General features: G+C 50.2%; 9 protein-coding genes across 9 annotated transcripts; 4 read left to right on the top strand and 5 right to left on the bottom strand.

Annotated features, from left to right (window-relative positions):
- Nucleotides 1-34: 34 nt before the first annotated feature.
- On the bottom strand, nt 35-2,238 carry MRS44_005524 (uncharacterized protein; the record flags this gene model as incomplete). Its single annotated transcript, XM_065622644.1, has 8 exons — nt 35-182; nt 230-372; nt 425-668; nt 728-837; nt 888-987; nt 1,037-1,313; nt 1,367-2,097; nt 2,162-2,238. 8 exons carry the CDS (start codon nt 2,236-2,238, stop codon nt 35-37), a joined length of 1,830 nt encoding a protein of 609 aa, XP_065478716.1.
- Nucleotides 2,239-3,371: 1,133 nt separating this feature from the next.
- MRS44_005525 (uncharacterized protein) lies at nt 3,372-4,397 on the top strand (the record flags this gene model as incomplete). The annotated part of the gene is made up of 2 exons (XM_046278013.2): nt 3,372-3,861; nt 3,925-4,397. The coding sequence occupies 2 exons, from the start codon at nt 3,372-3,374 to the stop codon at nt 4,395-4,397; spliced, it is 963 nt and encodes a 320-aa protein (XP_046123765.1).
- A 210-nt stretch (nt 4,398-4,607) lies between these two features.
- On the bottom strand, nt 4,608-5,522 carry MRS44_005526 (uncharacterized protein; the record flags this gene model as incomplete). The annotated part of the gene is made up of 1 exon (XM_065622645.1): nt 4,608-5,522. The coding sequence occupies one exon, from the start codon at nt 5,520-5,522 to the stop codon at nt 4,608-4,610; it is 915 nt and encodes a 304-aa protein (XP_065478717.1).
- Nucleotides 5,523-7,883: 2,361 nt separating this feature from the next.
- On the top strand, nt 7,884-10,457 carry MRS44_005527 (uncharacterized protein; the record flags this gene model as incomplete). The annotated part of the gene is made up of 1 exon (XM_065622646.1): nt 7,884-10,457. One exon carries the CDS (start codon nt 7,884-7,886, stop codon nt 10,455-10,457), a length of 2,574 nt encoding a protein of 857 aa, XP_065478718.1.
- A 187-nt stretch (nt 10,458-10,644) lies between these two features.
- MRS44_005528 (uncharacterized protein) lies at nt 10,645-11,709 on the bottom strand (the record flags this gene model as incomplete). Its single annotated transcript, XM_065622647.1, has 1 exon — nt 10,645-11,709. The coding sequence occupies one exon, from the start codon at nt 11,707-11,709 to the stop codon at nt 10,645-10,647; it is 1,065 nt and encodes a 354-aa protein (XP_065478719.1).
- Nucleotides 11,710-12,547: 838 nt separating this feature from the next.
- Nucleotides 12,548-15,118, bottom strand: MRS44_005529 (uncharacterized protein; the record flags this gene model as incomplete). The annotated part of the gene is made up of 4 exons (XM_046273266.2): nt 12,548-13,466; nt 13,851-14,073; nt 14,137-14,775; nt 14,842-15,118. The coding sequence occupies 4 exons, from the start codon at nt 15,116-15,118 to the stop codon at nt 12,548-12,550; spliced, it is 2,058 nt and encodes a 685-aa protein (XP_046123761.2).
- Nucleotides 15,119-15,500: 382 nt separating this feature from the next.
- Nucleotides 15,501-17,547, top strand: MRS44_005530 (uncharacterized protein; the record flags this gene model as incomplete). The annotated part of the gene is made up of 6 exons (XM_065622648.1): nt 15,501-15,506; nt 15,563-15,677; nt 15,878-16,536; nt 16,599-16,634; nt 16,696-16,913; nt 16,962-17,547. 6 exons carry the CDS (start codon nt 15,501-15,503, stop codon nt 17,545-17,547), a joined length of 1,620 nt encoding a protein of 539 aa, XP_065478720.1.
- Nucleotides 17,548-18,043: 496 nt separating this feature from the next.
- On the bottom strand, nt 18,044-18,940 carry MRS44_005531 (uncharacterized protein; the record flags this gene model as incomplete). The annotated part of the gene is made up of 1 exon (XM_065622649.1): nt 18,044-18,940. The coding sequence occupies one exon, from the start codon at nt 18,938-18,940 to the stop codon at nt 18,044-18,046; it is 897 nt and encodes a 298-aa protein (XP_065478721.1).
- Nucleotides 18,941-19,119: 179 nt separating this feature from the next.
- On the top strand, nt 19,120-21,391 carry MRS44_005532 (uncharacterized protein; the record flags this gene model as incomplete). Its single annotated transcript, XM_046274371.2, has 4 exons — nt 19,120-20,252; nt 20,306-20,682; nt 20,733-21,055; nt 21,152-21,391. The coding sequence occupies 4 exons, from the start codon at nt 19,120-19,122 to the stop codon at nt 21,389-21,391; spliced, it is 2,073 nt and encodes a 690-aa protein (XP_046123758.2).
- Nucleotides 21,392-21,513: the final 122 nt, after the last annotated feature.

Genomic DNA, 21,513 nt, shown 5'->3' on the forward strand with positions numbered 1-21,513 from the left:
CACCAGGAGTGTTGAACTCCTCCACCGTCCCACGTTAGAACTTGACATCAACATCGGCATTGCCGAGGCGTGTGCCATTGACCTCAACATCAAATTTGAGGGTTCTGCCCTTGGGGAACATCCTGAGATTGTAGTTCAGTTTCTTCATCTTCTTCTTCTCCGGGGTAAAGTGGTTTTTCAGTCTTGAGACGGGCATGCAGTTCTTGAGTGTACAGTCAAAACTGCACACCTCCTCCACACTTGGTTCCAGCCGGGGCGGGGAGGAAGGTCCTCGCACTGGTAGATGGTATCAGAGAAGCAGCCATCCCAATCCAAGTCATAAAGACGAAAGAAAGGATGGCTGACCTTGTCCGTATTCGAGACACTTTCACCCTGATAGATATTAGTGGAAGTTCCTGGAGCTGCAACACGTGGGATCACGAACCCTCCTGAGATACCATTCCATTTGGTCCCTCGCCATCAATTCACCATCATCCTTATCCAAGTACTTGTCTTCTTCAAGATGCTTCTCTTCATCGAAATACTCCTCAAAGGCGATCCCATAGCTTGCTCGACAGATCGTAGAGGTGACTGCAATGGGTTTGTGGGCTTGACCCTCAGGGCCCCCACCAGTGCCATCTGCATCTGCGAAGGCTTTGCACACAGCTCCCTGGCAGATTGCGGTTCTCCTACAAGACTAACGTTAAAGCCGTATTGCTTCGTCATATAGAGAGAACGAAGGACTTACGGTTTCATCCCGCTGGGCTGAAGTACGTCGATGGCCTGGCTGAAATAGATGTCTTGCAGATGGCAGTAGAGGTAAGGGCTTCCGCCAAGTCCTCCCACGAGAATAATTCCCTGAGAGTCATGAGACTTCTGAACGCATTCACTGCAGGAAGTGGGCTTACCGTGACTTCAAGATCCCGTGCCCGTGCCTTGTCGATCTGGGCATCGATGAGGTCCACAATGTCAGTAAAGACCTTGGTGAACATGGCTTGAATGTGGGCCCTGAGAATATGGTGAGGCAAGGAACGTGTGTATCGGTGGTATGACCTACTCCTTGAAATGAATTCGGCCGCGCTTGATAACCGGCTCTTTGGTAGTGTCGTCGAGGCGCTGCTTTGGCCTGTTCGAGAACATCTCGCTGGGAAGTCGCGCGATGTACTCTTGCTCGGGGTTTCCAGTATTGAACTGAGGTTTGATATTGTACTCCCAGACATCTTTCATGATTTCGTTCTTCCCTCCTCGGCTCAGAGCTTTCCAAGTTGGGTCAAGGCGTTCTCTGCAGCTTCGCTCGAAGGCTTCGTCAACGAAAACTCCCCCGCAGAGTTCACCTAAAGAGGTGCATTAGCCGACGGACTCAGCATGATTAACAAGGGCCGATTACCTTGTCCCTCAACAGCCTCGCGCATGCGGACTGGATCAATCGACTCGATCTCGTAAGTTATCAGATCCTGTTTCAGCCGCAAGTTAACTTGGTTCGCAGTGTTGTAGATAGAAAGAAGGGGACTGACAACAGTGCCGCCGCCAGCATCACAGACAACGTATACGTTGCCTGCCTTGACAGAATCGTAGCGGTCGAGAATTGTGGATAAAGCTGCAGCTTCGGGTTCAGTGACGACGCTCAATTGAGTTTCTCCAGCCATCCGAGATCCCAAGAGCCCTGCTTCCCGAACAGCCTGTTCGGTGCTTTGTTGCGCATAACCTTTCCAGATGGCTGGGACGGTCACGACAATGTGCAAGGTCAAAGCATTGAACATGGACCTTCCGATTTCTTGCTTGATCTTCTCCTCGGCGTGATTCCAGAGCAGCCTGAGGTAGTCAGCCACAATGTCGACAGGAGTTTTCCCAAATTTCCGCGCAACATCGCGTGCGCGCTGAAGAAAACGAGATGCGCGCATCTCAGGACTAAGGTCCTCGGGTTTTAGTAGGAGGAGTTTGAACCACTGGAGTCGGGTCACATCTCCTGGAATATCGTATCCCCACATGGCCTCACCATCATCGTCATAGTAGATCTCGGTGGGAACCTTGCCTTCTTCACGACCGAATCCAGGCCATCTAGAGATGAATTTGATATTGTGTCTCTTGAAATCAGCTGCAGTGGCCCATGCAACACCGCTGTTACTAGTTTTGGGATAAATTTAGCATGGAGAGACTACATGGCTTCTTCCAGAATACTCACGTGGTTCCAAAGTCGATGCCTACGGCTAAAACGTCCTTTTTGTCCGTGGTGAAAGGACCAGAGCTTTTTTGGGACATGACTGTAGAAAGATCTGCAGGAAAGACCGGTAGTATGGAAGCTGATAGTGAGACTGTTGCTTAATTTTTGATGTGGATGAGGATGCAGAGCGAAACGCGATGATTATAAGTCGCTCGACTGGCTATTTTTATCACAACCAAGCTCGCCATGATATGACATCGGGCATCATTAGTCACAATGCTTTGGTAATACCGCTGTCAGGAACGTAGACATTGTGGCCGAGAAAAGCGAGCAGGATGTTTCGAAGCGCATAACGATGCTACCAATCAGCATTGTCGATTTTATGTAGGGCTACCGGCATAACCGCTCAACAAGGGTGTTTAGGTCACAATACCGGTCCTCACTGAGTACGTTCCATGATTAGAGGACATATACTGCTCACCTGACGCGGCAGTTTCTGCTCGGTAACAATTTGCTTGTCGAAATGGGTATAGATAACCGCTGTGGCGTGAAGCTGAATGCACTTTCAACTTGTCAGTCGCCAAGGAGCCCAATGATAGGGTGAATTTGGGGAATCCGAAGTCCGAGTCTTCATCGAAAATACAATCAGGCTGTGAATCTCGCCCAAAAATAGGCCAAAGTGCAAAGCACGGAATCGTGTCCGCACAGAAGCGACTTGGCTTGCATGCAGGGACTCGAAAAGAGGGGTTAACGTCTCAATAAGCGCAGAACAATTGCACTTTATTCCGTGTGATGACGAGCCATAGCAAATGAAATGGCTGATGCCAGACAGAGCTGAAGTTAGGTGGCCCCCCCTTTACGCGTCTCGTCACAGTCCACGTTCAGCCGTCAGCGGAATGCGCAAACATGCAATGCAAAATGGCGCGTCTCTGGCATGATAAGAAATTTCACAACACACGGGCTGTGTATGGAGTAGCTGATGCCACTTTGTTCTAAATTTATCCCCCCTTCTTTTCGTTGTTGGAAGGGGCTAGTAGGCGGAGGGACCGCTTCCTCTCAACGTACCTTCGTTTTGAGTCTTAAATGCATTCAAATATATAAGAGCCGTAAGATACTTGAGCTTGATGGCGATGCCGGGCACCTCTCTCTTCCGATTGCCTACATAGTTTGTCAACATAGAGTACCTCAGCCGGCTAAAGAACTTGCACCTTTGGAAGAACCGGTTTGCAACATGACGGGCAGATCCCCTGCAGCCCAGACGACGCCCCAGGAAGCCTCCGAACCTAACTACCGAAGTCTTCAGCGTCGCAACCTAAGACTTGAGAAGGAGTACGCTAAATTGTGGGATGAGTGGAAGGAATTGGGTGAGGTGCTAAGCGAACTTCAAGCAAAGCATCAGCCACTTGGTCAGTTGGAGGATAGTGATATCATCCCACGCGCAGAGCAACTGAGATACAGCATTTCCAACCTTTCTCAACAATGGCCTGGAGATACACCAATGAAGAGCACGCCAGCTGAGGTGCAGTACCTGCCCTATCTCCAGTCCATTACGCCGGAGAGTTCTGGCTACCTCACCTTACTCAATAATCCTAACCGGCGACCGCAAATCATTGAAGCTTTCATTTGGAGAGTGCTCACTAGCGAAGTGTTTGGGAGGTTCCACTGGGCAGGTGAGGAGATTGCCCCGAGTGTTAGAGACCTCGAAAGATGGCTAGCAACAAGTGAGTTTACGATATGCCAAGGTACCCCGTAGTACCTACCTTGAGGCTAACTCAGAGAAACAGTCAGCAAGTCAGATCCTTCCAGACACTCTGAGCTTCGGATGTGGACATCAAAGACCACTGAATTGCTCTTGGAAGCCCTTGATGATAAGGAACAGGAAACATCGGATCATCTTGAGCGTCTCAAAAGAGGTATTGTCCGGCAGGTCCTTAAAGCCCTCGAGGTGCCAGAAAACTCGAAGCAGGGTATTGTGCGACAACTCGATGATATTCTAGACAACGCCCTTGATATAGACAGAGGCTTGAGTCAGCAGGTTGCAGAGTGGGAGTGGCAGTATTCTGGGGTTAATTACGAAGAACGGCTATTGTTTGATCAGGATTTCATGATGTTGGATGAGCCCTCCAAAAAGAAGGGCCAGAAGGTGGTTTGGCTCGTCATTTCACCAGCGTTGGTAAAACGTGGCGATACTGACAGCACGAACTATGACCTAGAGACTGTCGGGATGAAGATGGGAGTGTCTTGTAAGGGCTTCTAGAAGTAGATGGTTGAGACTTTCTGGTTTCTTTTTGCGGAATTGTGTTTTGATGCCCTCGTCCCTTTATAACCTTCTTTTTCTTTCCGATATAGGTGGCAATCTCTTCTGGAGACGCTAAGGTTAATAATGAAGTACATTCTTGGACTTGAGGTTCTCGTGCTCGGGACCTAGCGGCCAGGGTTGTCTGAATAGGTTATAGATACCCATCCTTCAACGCCTCTCCTTTCGTCGCATTCTCGCTTCCATAAGTTCCGCAAGTTCTCGCTTTTTGCGCTTATCCTGATAGATAAGCACGCCCAGTGTCCCAACACACACAGCGATAGCTGATCCAAAACAAGTCGCAATGATCTTTCCCGCAAGCCCGATCTCATTCTGCATCTCCATGCAGATAGTGTGTCCGTAGGTTCCTTCGGTTGCGCATAGAAGGCCAGGAGAGCAGGCACTCTTTGTAATATTTGTGGAATAACATTCAAGGGTTGATTCATGCCCGTCAGAAGACTCGACAGGACAGATTGTAGTGGACTTGATGGTTGTAGAATAACAAGAAGCGCCAACTGAAGTGGTAGTCTCAGTTTCGGTGCTGCTTGTGGTTGATGGCAGTGTGCTCGATGGCAGCGTGCTAGATGGCTGGCTGCTTGGCTGCGTCGACGAGAGCAGCGTGACTTCTGTGGACGTTGATGCTGCAGTCGATTCCTGAATCGTCGTGGATTCCGGCTCTGCAGAGCTTGAGGCTGGTTCCTCGGTTGTTGCAACGGGATCAGCAGAGGAAACAGGCGCGTTATCGGTGGTTTCTGGCTCCTGGCTTGCCGAGTCCTGGCTTCCCGTTTGCTGGCGTCGTTGCCTTTGGTGCGAGCCTTTCCCACTCTCCTCGCCTTCCCATAGCTTTTCATCTGAAGTCGGCTCGGCGCGTTTGAATGAGACGCAGCTGGCGGCGACGTAGCAGGCATTTTCAGCTTGTTTCCCAACGCCACGGTCACGGGACGCCAAGCAATCATGCAATATTTCTGGGTAGCGACAATCCTGGGCAAGAGCAAGGTCAGGGTCATATCTCTCAACTCTGTTCTGACGAGCGTCAACACGAGAAGATGCTGTAGCCAACAAGGCCAGCACGGAAAAGAATCGCATTCTGATGATGTGATAACTTAAAGAAACGAATGAGCAGAAGTTGGTTTCAAGAGCTTGGTCGTTCTAGCCCAAGACTCTGAGGTTGTGATTTGTGATGTATGTGGCTCTCACTCTTCTTCTGGGCAGCACCCACGAATATATCAATCCCAAAGCATCTGAAAACTACCTACGATATATCCTTATCTGTGCATCGCTAGAAATGGTACCAGATCACTGCTTTGTCAGTCAGCTGCTATAATAAGAACGGTCTGATTCCATAGGGCTGTGTTGGTCGTCCCTGTTCTACAAATTCGACGTTGAAGCCGCTTAGTCATAGGAACATGAGGAACTTTAAACAAGGGGGTTGAGGTTATTCGTCATCGTCTTTTTTGGTGCCCATGCTCTACTGAGATACCCTCGTTTATCCCCACTAAAGGCCTCGGGCACAGCCTCGACTCATCCCACATTCCGAGACAAGCTATTCTAGGGTCTTACGATCTGCGGCAACGTTTACCGACCTAATTTTACATTTCAGTCATAAAGCATTACCAACATTCTCGCGCCTCCCATCTCAGAGCCGCGTAATTGACACGCTTTAATCCTGCAGGAGGTGAGTAGCGATCCCATCAGTGCGGGTCCTCGGGGCAATGAAGGGATGTCTTTCCGCCCTTTACCTACTCTCTGTAGGGTTTTAATTCGGCTTTCTACCCGAATTAACAGTGCCCTTAAAAACAAGATGCCCTAGAGACAATTAGGATGAAGGTGGCTTTTGCTAAACTTCTAGAGCTTTATCCTGGAAAATACCTACGGTACCGCCTTTTGCAGCATTGAATTCTAATTTTATCATGAGTCTATAACAGTAGTTTTTGTTTTTATAGCCGATAGTCTCTTGAGAGACGTTATTGATTCCAAAAATGGGGTAAATTGTTAAAAACGTGCCACGACTGCATTAGGGGCAGCACCTGTATTTCGGTAGAAGGCACGAGACATGACAAAACTCACCTTTGTTGGAGAGAAAACAGTCTCAGGCCACTTTGAAGAGTAAACCTTTTTAATACATACACAGTTTATACTGTTCCAAGCATCAGGCGTGCTGGCTATCCGGCCTTAAGCTACAGACAATCTTCTATCATGTACCGGGACGAACCTCGATTGAACGAAGCTCAGTTTCAGCTGATACGCATAGGCTTCAGCCTGGGCCTTATTTTGACTCAGTGCTTCAGCCATGGTAAGAAAACTTCCCTCAGCGTCTCGCTCGCTAGCGAGTCGCAACCAGCTCCAACCACCTAAGGCCTTTCGTCCTCGGGCCATTCACCGACAGGACACGTTTAGGCATTTAGTCATAGCCGTAGACACTCTGTTTGCTATTAGAGAAGCACGTATCTTCGAAGAAGATACTTTAATGTCGCTGAACCCGGTTGCCTTTATAGCCACCCTCTGAGTGTTATCCTCCGCGACGTGAGCGGCCTGCCCAGTTTCTCCTCTTCGATGAGGACGATGCCCCACTGACCCATTGCTGTGTTGTGATAGATAGGCATGTAATTAAGCATGACATTATGTCATTCATCGTGGCTTCCAATATGGCCACCGGGCTTCATATAATGGTATACTTACTTGGAGAAAGGGTCCGGTCGAAGGCACTGCCAGCCACTCCCCGCATGTGAATATACTTTGTGCAAACCCCTTCAAACCTCTACTCCTGAGGATCGTTCTATTATACGCTGAAGGAAGGATTCAAGTCGACGTTACATGGACCGAAACATGGGTAGATGGGTGCAGTGTCTGTACCAATGACTGGGGTTTCCGGATATTCCGCAAAATCCTTCCAGCCCCCAAAAGCGGATACGTTGTTCATAGTAGGCGAGGAGAAAGTGGTTTCAGAGATTGCTGCCAGATATCTGATGAATCTCGCAGTGACAATTATTTTCCTGGGGGAGGTTTCAAATGAAAAGTACTGCTGAGCGCGATTGTTAGCTGATTGTGATAGTCTCAGTTGTTAACCCACAGCACTGAATCTTGATTGGATGAAACCATGGATATATGATATGAGACATGAGTCACACCGGGACCTCAGCTGATCCAGTACCTTTGCTTATGGGTGTACTAGGCAGCGGCCCCTTACTGGGTAAGTCATTACGATGCGTCCAATCACGAATTTGTATGAATACGAAAATACCACGAAATCTTACCCGTTGCATGCTAAGCGTGGGTCTAATTAACCTTGTTGGCCTAAGATTTGGTTAAACTGTCTTCTATAAATCCCCCCAGCTTGTTCTTTTAGTCAACCCTGCTCAAGCTCGAGCTTCTTCACGTCTTGCATCTACACAAGCACTATATAGAAGCCCGAACCTCTCTAGACTTGCACCGGAGCTCTCTGTCAACATGGCCCCATCCCAAGTTTTTTCGCACACTCTCCACTCCATTACCCGCACCAAGTTCAACCAATTGGCCAGGCAGAAGGTCGCCTACGAGTCCGCAAAGACAGCGCTACTGCGTGATGCAGACGATGAGCCCAGCCCTAAACGGGCCAAGACTTTAGTTGACGGCGCTGCCAAGCTGTTCACCACCTCTTCACTGTCGCAGCCCACGACCGAAACTCTCCAGCGATTCCTCCTTCAGGCAGAAAACGACCCCTCCGTTTCCCAGGAAGCTATAGAAAGCTACGAGCATGACTTGCGTAACGAGCTGGACGCCTGCTCGGAAAAGCACCGCTTCGCCGAGCTGTATGCCAGGCTGATCGACGAGTGGATCTCGACCAGCGAATCTGACTCCAGCCATCTCCGTGTCCCACGCGCCGAGAGCCAGGAGCAGCGCGCCGTTTGGGAACAGTACGTCTTTTCTGCCAAGGAGGTAGATGGGGAAGCCATCAAGACTTATCTCGGTAACCTCTTTCAATCTGGAGGGTCCAGTCACGTCAACAAGGCCTACAACGACCTCGTGGCATCAATCAAGTCCTTCCAGCAAACCTGGGACCTCGAAACTCATTTTGACGAGGACTCACTGCAGCATTGTATCCAGGGACTCCTCAGGACTAATCTTTTGAACGACCAGAAGCGCATGACCCTCAACGACTTCCTAGGCAACAAGGTGGTTCTTCGGGAGATCGCGGACGTCCTCAACATGCGCATGCGGACACGAGCCTCGTGGGAATGGGATGGTGATTGCATCGTCGAGCCCCGCCGCCATCTCAACGGCCGCTACCGCTTCTACCCGGACGAGGACCTCCTCCAGTCCCTGTTCCTCTACTACATCGGCAGGAGATGGTGTGTCATGCTACGCCAGGCAGCCGAGACCTTCTGTAAGCAGCGCCAGGTGATGAAGCCGGCATTTCCTGCTCTAAGTAAGGAGGAAGCCCGCCGTCGACAACACTTCCTTGGATCGACAGAGGGCAAAACTACCAGCTACTCTCTCTCGAACCTACTCGACGACCATTTCGACAATGAGATCTTTCTGGATCAGTTGCCCCGCGAAATTGACGAGCAGCGTGGCGGCTACGGCGACGACAAGGCGAGCGTAGACGATAACCGCAAATCTCCCATCGCAGTGGTTCAGAAGCTGCTACAAACGTTACAAACCCATATCATCGTACAGAACAAGCTCGGCCGCGAGACTACCGTCATACGCTCCGACTTCAAGTGGTTCGGCCCAAGCCTCCCTCACGCGTCCATCTTTGCTGTTCTTGAGTTCTTCGGCGTGCAACCCGACTGGATCAACTTCTTCCGCCAGGTCCTCGAATGCCCACTTCGATTCGAAGACGACTCCCGTGGCACAACTTCTCGGACACGCAAGAGGGGCATATCGCTCAGTACGCCCCTGGCTGATTTCTTCTCCGAGTCAGTCCTCTTCTGTCTTGACTTCGACGTCAACCAGAGGGCCAGTGGCGCTCGCCTCTACCGCCTTCACGACGACATGTGGCTCTGGAACTCAGCCGAGACGTGTGCCACGGCCTGGCGAGTCATAAACGAGTTCACTAATCTGTTTGGTCTTGAGCTGAACGAGGACAAGACAGGCAGCACCACTATCCATCCAGGCAGCCGCGGCGGTCAGATTGACGAGGCCGTAGGTCTCCCCTCAGGTGATGTCACCTGGGGCTTCCTGAAGCTTGACACGGCCGCCGGCAGGTTCGTCATCGACAAAGCCAAGGTAGACGCGCACATTGATGAACTCCGCCTTCAACTCAGCGCGTGCACAAACACTCTAGACTGGATCCGGGCATGGAACACCTACGGCTGCCGCTTCTTCACGACCAACTTCGGGTCTCTTGCCAGGTGCCATTCTCGCGCCCATGTTGATGCTATTCTCAGCACATTCCGTCATATCCAGCAAGTACTCTTCCCCTCGCTGCGTGGTGGCGTTGGCGCCCGGCTGAAGGTGATGCTCGCCGAGCGGTTCGGCATTACCGACGTGCCTGACGGCTTCCTATACACGCCCGTCGCTCTGGGCGGCCTGGGTCTCCAGAACCCATTCTTGACGCCTTACATTTACCGCGACGGGATGCCCGAGGACGTAGGTGCCGAGATGGACAGGTTCCTTGAGGGGGAGAAGCTAGACTACGACGCTGCAAAGAAGGCGTTTGAGTCGTCGGGCGATCAGTGTAACGACTTGGATAACAACGAACAATTCTACCCTGACTTCATGGACTTAGAAGACGATAACACCTTCTTCGGCTTCGAGGAGTACACTCGGCACAGGGAGAGGACGTCAGCAGGGTTGAGAACCGCTTTCCAGGGTATCAGCCAGGAGCCCCTGCCGAAGCCACTCGAGCCGCCTAAAATCCTCTTGGGGCTGCTGCCCGAGGATTGGGACGACATGGCGCCTTACGACCAGTGGGCTTGCCTGCAGCACTCGAAAGAGATGGTTGCGCGGTTTGGCGGCTTGGTTATTCTCGAGAAGGGGTTGCTACCGACGGGGGTAATAGAGATGCTGCAGCAAAGCCGATTTCAGTGGCAGGGCTGAGATTGGGAATCAGTTATCACAACAGGGTACAAGAATGACGGCCAAGAAAGGGGGAATTGGCCACAACAATGAAGAATACAGTCATCAATGTGTGACAGCATCAACACCCACTACCATAAACTGCCGTAACAAGAATGTGACATCCTATTATGTTCTCAATACTTGTAAGACCTAGATCCTGGCCACCTTATTCATCTGCCTTCTTGATTTGTGCAATAGCCCAGTTATGCGAAGCCAGTGTAGCTTCAGCCAGGCTCTCCTCGGGTAAACCCAGAAGGCTATTGTGGGTTTCAAAAACACCTTCACCAGTCGGGTAGAACGAGCGCGCGTACAGGGCCTTCAGGAAGCCAGTGCCAACTCCCTTGGAAAGCTCCTCCAGCCCCTGCTGGAAACGCTCAGCGGCAGGCTGGTAGGTGATGTTCCAGTCCTTGTCAGTCTGACCCAGTAGCTCATTGACACTATCCAGTAACTCCCGCTGGTTGAGAGTGAAGCTCTTGATGTAGACCGGTTTGTTCACGAATTGTGCCAGGGTGGTGGACTTGTCGTTTTCATCCTCCGGGAGCTTCTTGAGGTTGACCAACGAGACCAATGCACGCCCAGTCTGGGGCCAAGTGGTCGTGTTGACTCGGGTCTTTCCCTCGTCGTATAAGGTGACCGTTTTGTTCGGAAAGTCGAACCCGTAGGTAAAAGGTCCAACACCCAGGCTGTATTCGTACCAGAAGTTGGGTGTGATGCCGAGCCACTGGGAACCAACCTCCTCAATCTCCTTGACACTGGCGTAGATGTACTTGAGCGCTTCGATGTCCTCTTGCATCTTTGGCTTGGCATAGAAGTTTACACCATAGGCGTTGGGCACGATGTAAGGAACTCCTGCCTTTCCGGCTGCCCTGACGATTTTGCTATGGGTGTCTGGAGGTGCAGTAAGGGCCATGGTGATGACCAAGAAGTCTTGGCCTTTCAAGGCTTCGATCAGCGTAGCCTCATCGTCATAGTCGACGTGAGCAAGCTTCACGCCATCCGGCACGGTAGTGTTACTGCCTTTACGGGTAAGGGCGGTGACCGTCTGGTTTCCAGGCGACTTGAGAAGATGCTCAGTGAACACTTTGCCTATCTGTCCTGTGGCCTTGGGGAAAGTTAGCATCTTGTCAGAGCGTTGAAAGTCGAGTATAGGAATACGCACGCCAACAATAGCCACATGCTTGATGGCATTGACAAAGCCTTCAGGCTGGTCCTTGGCATATTGGGATGTCATGGTGATGAGTGAGTAGTGAGAGTAGTATAGATAAGATTTGATACTCAAGAGAGAAAAAAAGGGTTTGTCGTCGTTATTTCCCAGTTGCGAAATGGCCTTCACAAGAACTCTTATATATCTGCGGTGCGCTTACGAGAAGTCCAACAGTAGTTGATTGGCTAGGCTACCTTGGTGATGCGCTTACAAACTCGTGTTTTCCTCCTCGCCCACCATAACGCCGAAGACCAATGGCTTCACCGGGAACCCACTAATTAGAGTACCGGGTTGGCCATCACGACCACGACTCAGGTAGGTATTGTACTAGCACAATTCTTCTTTTTCAATGACGTATCCGTCATACACAGGATCAAAGAACACACAACAACATCAAAACCCAATGCTGTAAAACACTGTCTGTACTAGCACAATGTCATGAAAATAACTTTTGATTCGTACAAAAGGTTGATATTAAAGCCAACCTCTATAGACTTTGACAGACATGCGAATTACCTTCTCTAATGACTTATTCCACGGCAACTTGTTCGCAATGATAACCTGAACCTGTATTGCCACTGTCTAGACAAGAGCATCGGCTGATTAACAATATGGTGACCTTGAGGACCCAGTATGTGAAGCTGGTGGGCAGTGCTCTTCACCAAGCTACAGTTTTCCTCCTATGTTTTGTGAAGCCAAGCACAGATTGCCTACCTTACACCCGGGTAGTCCATTTCTGCATAAGTAGTGGAAACTCGGTATTTTTAGCACTATCAATATTGCGTATACCTATTGCAAGGCACACGAATGTCGATTCTTCATCACCAGAGGACATTTATTCTTAAGCTGCATGTTCCTAGCCTGATTACGCAGGGAGCTTTAATCCTGCAAGCTTCTCGCAAGCCTTGACCACCTTCTCTTGCAGATCAACGTCACCAGACTCCGGAAGCGGTTCACCCAGTCGCTTCTTCGGCTCAAAGTACTTTCCAGTCAAGGTTTGATCATAGTCTCCTTCAGCCAGCATAACATATGTCTGCACGCCATCCTCCAGCGTATCTGGTGCGCCCTCACCGCCAATCTTCGTAGCCACCCAGCCAGGGTGAACAGAAGTAACCGACGTGTTTTTGAACCGTCTTGCTACCGCATTAGCGAGTAGCATCACATGTAGCTTTGAGTCGCAGTAAGCAGGAAAATCCTGGAACTGAGCTTCTCCTCGCTCAAGCCAGAAGATATCTTCGATCCCAGTATCGGCTTGGCGGTGCAGCTGAGACGAAATAAAGACGAGTCGCTTTGGAGGGGTTATGAGAGAAGTCAGAATGTAAGGTGCAATGACGTTAACAGCCACCATGGCCGGAATTCCTGTATCAAGCGTTTTTCGGAACGGCCCGTAGAGCATGCCAGCATTGTGGATAATGACATCAAAGGGTCCGGCAGCGTTGACTTCGTCGGCGAGTTTCTTTGTCTCCGACACGAGTGACAAGTCGGCGGTAAAAATGCCTGCGGCGCCAGGGCAGTTCGCCTTGGCGTCGGCTGCGCGCTTGGCGTTACGCGCATGGAGGTAGACGGTGTGTTTGCGTTGAACGAGTTGACGAGCAGCTTCAAGGCCGAAGCCATCAGCAGACCCAGTGATGAAGATACGTGCCATGTTGCAGAAAGAGTGAGAGGCGGTGATAATAGTAGTAAGTTTTTGATCAATGCTACAAGTCGACGCCATAGTGGTCTTCTGGACATGCCGGTTATATAGCCCAGCTTTAGCAAGCCCGCCCACATTTGTTCCGATGCCTCTGAAACTGATTTGTAACTAAGCCGCGAGCGAAAAAGCTCGGTCACATTTTCGGCTGTTCCTTGGCCCACATGCAGGTCGGCAGTTGTCATTTTTAGAGGTCCGTGGCCAGATGGGGATCTTAGACTCGGACTTAACGGACCTGTCATTGCCTCCCCAGAAGCGCGCGCAAGGCTTCTAAAAGCCCTTGGCTGTTCTCGATTGTCGGCCCCCTCTTCCTCACATAAATCCACATATCGCAGGCATCAAAGCGGCGACGGAAGGATGTCACTTGTGCAACAAGAGCTAGGGAGGAGTTAGAAGGTAAACTTGGTCTCATTAATGGATGGATTATCACTGTTTAGGCACAATTGGAAGCATTCTTAGACTCTAACTATCGCCTTACACAATTGTGTAGACAGCCTTTTCCGCACTAATCGGGCGAACCCCAGGTATCTTGTTTGGAGATACGAGCGCAAGACCATCAGCAATCTTCTCGAGGCCACCAGGCATCTCGCGGATTGGGTTGCCTGCCAACTTCGCTTTTCCTTGCGCGGCTTCCGAACCAAGAAACGCGAAAAACTCGACTGCAAATCTGCGTGCCTCTGGGTTTGCTGGAATGCTGGCGCCTGCGATAATCGATCAGCCATCAAGGTGAACTCGTTGCACGTTTACCCGAATAACTTGCGTACCTTGATAACCAATCTCCACGCCCAAGCCCTCCCACACAGCACCAATTATGGGATTGTGCTGCAGCTTGTTGATATCGAACTTCCCGAGAGCCGGACTTCGATATACTGCAAAACGACCTTCAGGAGCCAGAATCGAATCGACTTGTTCAACAGTCGGTGAGACAGAGACGGCATCGACGGCGTAATGAACACCTCCGGATGCTTCCGTCAGTTTTCGGACTTGCTCGGGCCAATCAGTGTCGTGGTAGTCGATCAAAACATCGAATTTGTAGGGTTTCTCTCGCAGCAAGTCGTGCTTCGATGCGCTAGCCACCCCAATGAGACGGATCTTTGTGCCTGAGAACTGCTCGCTCAATCGGACCAACTGTGCCGCAAAAAGGCCCAGAGACGCAGTCGCTCCGTAAATGAGAACATTGACTTCGTCCCCAGGCCTGAGCCCGAGCCTACCAAAGCCTTCTGTCTCAGCAAAGGGGCACGGAAGTTGAAGCCTGCTGAATACTCCTTGGGCTGCAGTGAGACCGCACATGCTGACACTGGCGGCTTCCCCGAGAGACATGCCTTCAGGAACATGCCACACCAGATCCCATTCAACACAGACGTATTGCGCAAATGCACCCGGTCGCTCGTTTACAGAACAGGCTGAATATGAAATAATGCGTCAGCAGACAGATAAATCTCACTTGTTACCGTGTGGTGAGACCCTACCGCCTTGGACAAAGCCTGCAACACGCGTGCCGACTTGGGTACGGGGATCATCTAGTTTCTCGACATCTGTGCCGACTTTCGTGACCACGCCCGCAAAATCACTCCCAACTACACGGCGATCCTGGGCAGCGACAGGGTTGGCGGTATACAACCAGTCAACTCGGTTCAAGGCAACGGCGCCGACTTGGATTAGGATCTCGGAAGGACCTGGCTCAGGGATTGGCATGTCTTGGACAGTCACAAGCTTGTCTTTCGGCGTTACAACAAGAGCCTTCATGCTTGCCATATTTTCGTTCCAATGAAGAATGGAAAAGGTGATTGAGTGATAGAAGATATTGGAGACCCCATAGGTGGTAGTCCAGGAGGTTATATATGCCAACCGACATCAAGGTCTTGGGCGAACGGTGGGAACCTCCCCTAGGACCAAGGCATGAAACTCAGCCCACATAAATGCCGATGAAGTCTTTGGTTAATAAGCCCCCGATCCCATAATAGGCTAGTGGCACGCCGACCCCACTTTACTGTCTCATATCTCCACGGAACTTTCCTTAACTCCATCATCTCCGATTCAGCCCAGGTCAACTACCCACTTCGGTGACGTCCCTACACGCTGGCCATTTTACCATTCTGCATCATATCGGAAGATAGAATGAGTGATCATGAAAGTATGTACCTCCCCACTATCATAGCTTGCTATACGACTACGGCTATAATAGTCTAGGGCTTTGGTAGCCGACTAACTCCTTTTACAGTTGGGCCCAGCAGAGACGATGCACAGAACCTCTCGGAGACTCAGTCATTCGACACTCCTACCACTCGCTTCGTTTGTGACTGTGGTAAGAGTTACATGCGTAAAGAACATCTCCGACGTCATCAATCCACTCATGACGGAGAGCCACAGAAGTGCCACATCTGTGGGCAGCTCTATTGGCGAAAGTGAGCATCTCGCATATTGAATGATATTGCTACAAGTCTAAACTCATTGGTAGAGACGTTCTTCAGCGTCACTTAACCACTCACGAAGATCATCCTCCAGCTAGACCACGCGCTTGCGATGCTTGTCGTGCAAACAAGACCAAGTGCGATGGCAATGGAGTCGTTGATTGTACATTTTGCAAGAAAAAGTCTATCTCTTGCCACTATTCTCTGCGTCGCTCGAGGGCTCGAAAAGGCGCTGTTGCGAAAGGACACGACGCGACACGTTTCGATCATTACTCATCCCACAATGCTTCTACAGATGAGCCTGCCCAGAACGCGATACCTGAAACCGCAGTAGAGACTAGTGGCGCATCTTCTATGATGGGCACAAGCTCACACAACCCTCTGAATGTTGTATCACCCCCACATCTGCATGTTGACGCGACTACTGAGCCCGAGTCGCCTGATGATACGGCTTGTCTAGAAATGATCCTTCAAGAACTATCTACATCACCCCCCAGATCGAGTCCCTTGCGCGACACAGATTTCCCCGATACCATGGAAAAGTGGGTGCTAGACTGCTTTGAATCTTATGTCAATCATTTTCATCATCGATGGCATATCATTACCGCGCCTACCTACGAGCTCAAGAAGAAGCCTTATGACAACGCGGCATCTGTCCTGATGATTGGGTCCTATTTTTCTCATTCCACAGACCAAATACATCTGAGTGTCACAATTCATGAGAAACTAATGGACCATTATCTGCAGCTAACAGTGCGTGTGTCTGCTCTCTGATCAAGCATTTGGAAGACACCACCACGCTGACATTTGTGTAGGAATCGGTCGTAGAAGGCAAAAGGATACCGGATACAGTGAGGCAGCTTGAGACCTACCAGTCGATTTTGATGAATATTATCTTCGGATTGTCCTTAGCTGTCAGCGCTCACCCTCCATGCCTATCCAGACATAGCTGACACTGAGATAAAGCAAGAGAGAACAGAATCACGAGCTAGCCACTTATGTGGTCGATTAATCGAGACGATGCGGAGTACTGATTTCTTCATCCAGTCCCAGGCACTGAGTATCCTCCAAAGCGAATACCCCGGTGATTATGGCCCTTGGATTGGTATGTTTATGGACGAGTGGAAAAGGTTCGTGATTTTCTCGTTACTTCAGTACCGCATCTCTTACCGATGCAGACTCATTTGTAATCTATTCAAGGTAGAGACACAACTATCTCTCCTTTATCGACAGCGTCCCCGGCTGCTCAACAAAGAGCTTAGTACACCCCTGCCATCAACTTTCTCTTTGCGGAACTGTTATGATTTCGGCACTTTTACTCATCGGGAGAAACGCGAAAGTTCAGGTCGCGACGTCAAATTGTCCATGATGATGAGATATCCTGATTGGTTCCTCCCTGATCCGTTACTCGTCGAAGACATCCACCTCGGCCTTTGTGGTCTGGCTTTCGATCTTTTCGAACAACCACAACCTCACTCGGTCTCAAGCGCGCGGGATAATGCCTCAGCGATCTCTAGCCGCGCCAACATTATGCGACGGCTTGCAATTTGGGCGGAACATATCAAGGCTATATCTCAGAAACTTTCATCCGACGCATCTCACCCAGGCGATCATGATCTCGTAATTGCGTACCTTCAGCGAGAGGATGAGACTAGCGCCTTGTCATATGATAGGTCAGCTGTCAAAGATCGTATTCAAGATATCTTTCAAGAGACGACAACTCTGTATGACAAACTTCAGACTCTGCTCTCAGTTAGTAAATAAAAGAACTCAATTAAACCTGATGATAAAACCAGGGATAGCGCCTGAATTCGCATAGAAGGCTGGGTCTTGATGAAAACTTCCTTGGCAGCAGTTGAGAAACAAAGAAGCCACAGACAAGGACACTACGTGTAAACTAGGTAGTATGACACAACGCTTCAAGAATATTAAAGACATTATCATTATGGAATCGGCGCCTGGACCAAGGAATAAAGATTAATGATGCAGGACTTCGCAATTAATTATGTGCTCAGGCGACACTAAGCCTTGAACACTATAGCTTTCCTGATCATACCAACCCTTTACTAAAGGTATAGGAAGAAGTTCGAAGAGACACGGAAAACTAGTAGGCATATAACTAGGCTCCTTACAGTTATCCCTTAGTGACAAACTATCACAGCCAAACCATAACGTCTCTAGCCCTCCTTGCCCAGCGCTTGGTATGACAAATGAACTTGCAAGATGCCAGTCAAGCTCTGTATAACGCCAAATACAATTGTCATGACGAAAACCAGTACTGCAACCCAGAACGTGTACCACTGGACTCTATTCCTTCTATCGAGCCACCATTGGGAAAGAGTCTTCGGTTGGGTTTCGTCAAAGGGATGACGAGTCGGTCGTGCCAGAATGAGAATTTCTCGAAGCGGCGATCATGAGCCCGAAGCGTGCCGCAGCTGCCTAACAAGGGATCTATATTCCCAGACTTCTTGGACTTTCGCTGAGCTTGTAGCCAGCTTTTAGTTTTCTTGTCTGATGAAGGGAACAGGAGTGCCAAGGTATGCAGTGTCTCGTTGATGAAGCCAGCGGGGAAAAGTCCTCTCTTTGGGCGCTCAGTGCCATCGCCTGTCTGCGGGCTGTCACACTGGGCCTCATATCTGGCTTGGAATCGAAGGAAACTCGTGCAGTGGAAGACGAACACTGCTTGATCATCATCTGTCAAGCGAAGATGATCGGCCAGATTGGTGGTCCAAATGATTTTGATACCACCTATACGGCTCAAATTCCGCCCAGTAAAAAGTTTCCCAAGCTTTGCGTTATCGACAGTAAGCGCCTTCTGAGGAATGAAGTGCTCCGACAAGGTGGTTTCGAGAGAGTTCCCTTCCCAGCGGACAGGAGTTTGCCCAGACAGGCCGATCTGGCTCTGCCCAATCTCAGTCATGAGTAGGAGGCTGGCACATAGGTTGATTGTATTATCGATTGCATCCACCTTGCTTAGCTGATGGTTCGATGGCGCCTCGTCACACATTTTCTGATGTAGGTCTTCCCTGGTCGACCCTGTGATGATATTTTGAGCGACCTCGGCGACATCTGAATGAGCTTTGACACGGATATGCCTCCCGCCATCGAGCAAGAAGCGCCGTGTCTGATTAGAGTAGTACTCGAAGTATACAGACATGTCATGTTGTGATTCAAAGTCTGGTGGGGCTGTTGATGATCCCTAGAGCCTGGCGAGGATTTTTTCTCTCACGGGGGTAGGGATCGGATGTCTCCTCATCTGGGAGTATCACACATGTCCAGAACAACATCGTCGTGCTCCAGGAGAGGTTGGAGCGCCTTGAACAGAACCAAGCCAGCATGCCCCTTGATGGCGCGTCAAAGCAACAATTTACCAGAGCAGGGAAAGTGATTCTACGCTCGAAAGAACTCGACTATTCCCTTATCGAGATAGATCATCCTCTTGCGAGCCTTGGTGATCTCGAAAACAACACAATCGAACTAAGCGACGTTTCTCGGATTGAGCCATGCTGTCGAGATGCTGCGGTCAAAGCAACCATCCCAGACGGTGGAATCGTGGGAGGCGCATTATCAGGCACGCCATCATACGTCCGCCTGCCGCAATCAAGGACTTATGTGGAAGTCTACTTTGCCAGATTCAACAGGCCGTTCGTTCCGGGCGACTGTTGTAGCTGGGTCCGTGACGCCGTCACTGGACGACTTTTCGGCCATGTCTTTGCGGGAAGCCCCACAAGTGGCCTCACAATGATCATGCCCGCCTGCCATGTGTTTGAGAATGCGCGGAACATTTTGGACAGCCAATCCTGCGGTACCGGAACGAAAGCTATTCGAGAGCTTGCAGGGGAAGTTGAGATGGAGACACACCAGAATCAAGACACGCTACCTCATCCCCCAAGTTCCGAAATTGTCTTTCAAGAGCGATCCTGCCGGTTCTATCACTTACCGCTGAGAGAGTACCAGCGCGAGGATATCCAGAAGCTCGCTGCGGTCGTCAATGCAAAGTATTCGGGAGCTCCTCCTGGCCCTCATGTGATGGAGCAGCTTGCCGCCTTCAAACACGGATCCGAACTCTCGTTCCTTTTGCCGTGGCCCATAAGGGTTAACGCGGCCGAACTCTGGAGACAAAAACCTTTAAAAGTACTGTCTTCGATAGTCGATCCCTCTGAAGCGCATACTAAGTGGTTCGTTGAGCAACGTGCTAGCATCGCCAGGGGCCTCCGAAGAACCCACCAGGTCGAATCAAGGATCAATGACGCATGCTCCTGCAGACAAGGCCGGAAGGACTACGACCACAACATACACAGGGACATGAAGCTTGGAGACCCTTCACACTACTTCCATAAGAAAAAGCTGCCAAGTCACATCATTAGCCGCGCTCAATTCTGGAAAGACTTTGTCTGGCTCTTGGCGGGACTACGTCATTTGCACGCCCGTGAGCCTGACTCGAGTGATCAGGGCCCGAGACACCATCGGTGAGAGACTACAAACGACTCACCTAAAAGCTGTTGCTAATGAAGTATCGCAGTCATCAAGACAGCAAGATCGACGATTTTCTCCTTAATTTAGGACTTGTCGACCCAGTGACTGGTATTCCTCTCATCATCACGGACTTTGGACCTGCCCATACCAGAGAGGCTTGGAAGAATGACCAGGAGATGTCCGGTATCGACTCTCATCGCGGCCAAGCTTATGATGAGTTTCTTGCAGATTGTCTCCATGCAATTCAAAACTGGCGCCTCTTACTAGACGAGCCGACATCAGCCACTGGTCGTACCAGTAGTGTCCATGGTGACCTCAAGCCAGAGAACATTCTCTTCTTTAATTCACCAGGCGAGTCGCGGATTGATGTTGGTTTCAAACTGACTGACTGTGGAATCAAAAACATGGGGAGTCCATTGTATTGTGAGTAACATGCACACCAACCTCCCCTCCTCCCTTTCGCTCTCATTTAGATGTCACTAGTCGGCTGACAAGCGAGGGCCTTCATCCAGCTTCCTCGGCTCAGGCCATATTCGCACCCTCTCCCACTGATGTTTGGGATCTCGGAACAGTTTTCAGTGGTATTCCCGACTGGTCGCGAATTGGGAAGCAAAGTCAGAACTTTTCTTCTGGAAGTATCAAGGTTTCTCAGCGAAAGAGTGTCATGTCCTCACACGACACGCTCGCCCTTCTGTGCGATCCCTGGTCGGGGGCCAAACGGTTGAAATTCCACGAGCCACAAACGGAAATCTGCTGGGGAAAGCCATCATCAAGGCCTATGGAAGGGCGTGATCAGGTTAGTCCCATCCTCCATGTTTTCTTTTTCTCAAACAACAGCACAGACGACCATGTGTTATGGATTTAGCAGGTGGCTAAATCTAGAGGCGTGTAGGTGATATTCGTCGACAACTTCACATCCATCGAGCTGCACACGGACAAGGTTTCGAAGACTATCAGGGCTATCAGTCATCTGGCAAAGGTTGCCGATGACAACGGCATAGAACTCTACTTTGCCTTGGACCCTGACAATCCTCTCAAGCACTTATCCAGCGCGGCCATCGAGTTGACGATCCGAATGATAGATACCCTCGATGTTCGACCACGGACTTGGGGATTGTGGGATGGATTATAACACGTGCTTGAAATTGGACGATGAAACGGGGAGGCATGCGTATATACTCACAAACAAAGATGAGAAGCCAGCTAAAATCTCTGGGAGAAAAGGCTGTGTCTGATAGTAGCAAATGGGCGCTA

This window comes from Fusarium solani, assembly GCF_023522795.1.
Source record: "Fusarium solani strain SB1 chromosome Unknown bctg00000002, whole genome shotgun sequence".
Classification (NCBI taxonomy): Eukaryota; Fungi; Ascomycota; class Sordariomycetes; order Hypocreales; family Nectriaceae; genus Fusarium; species Fusarium solani.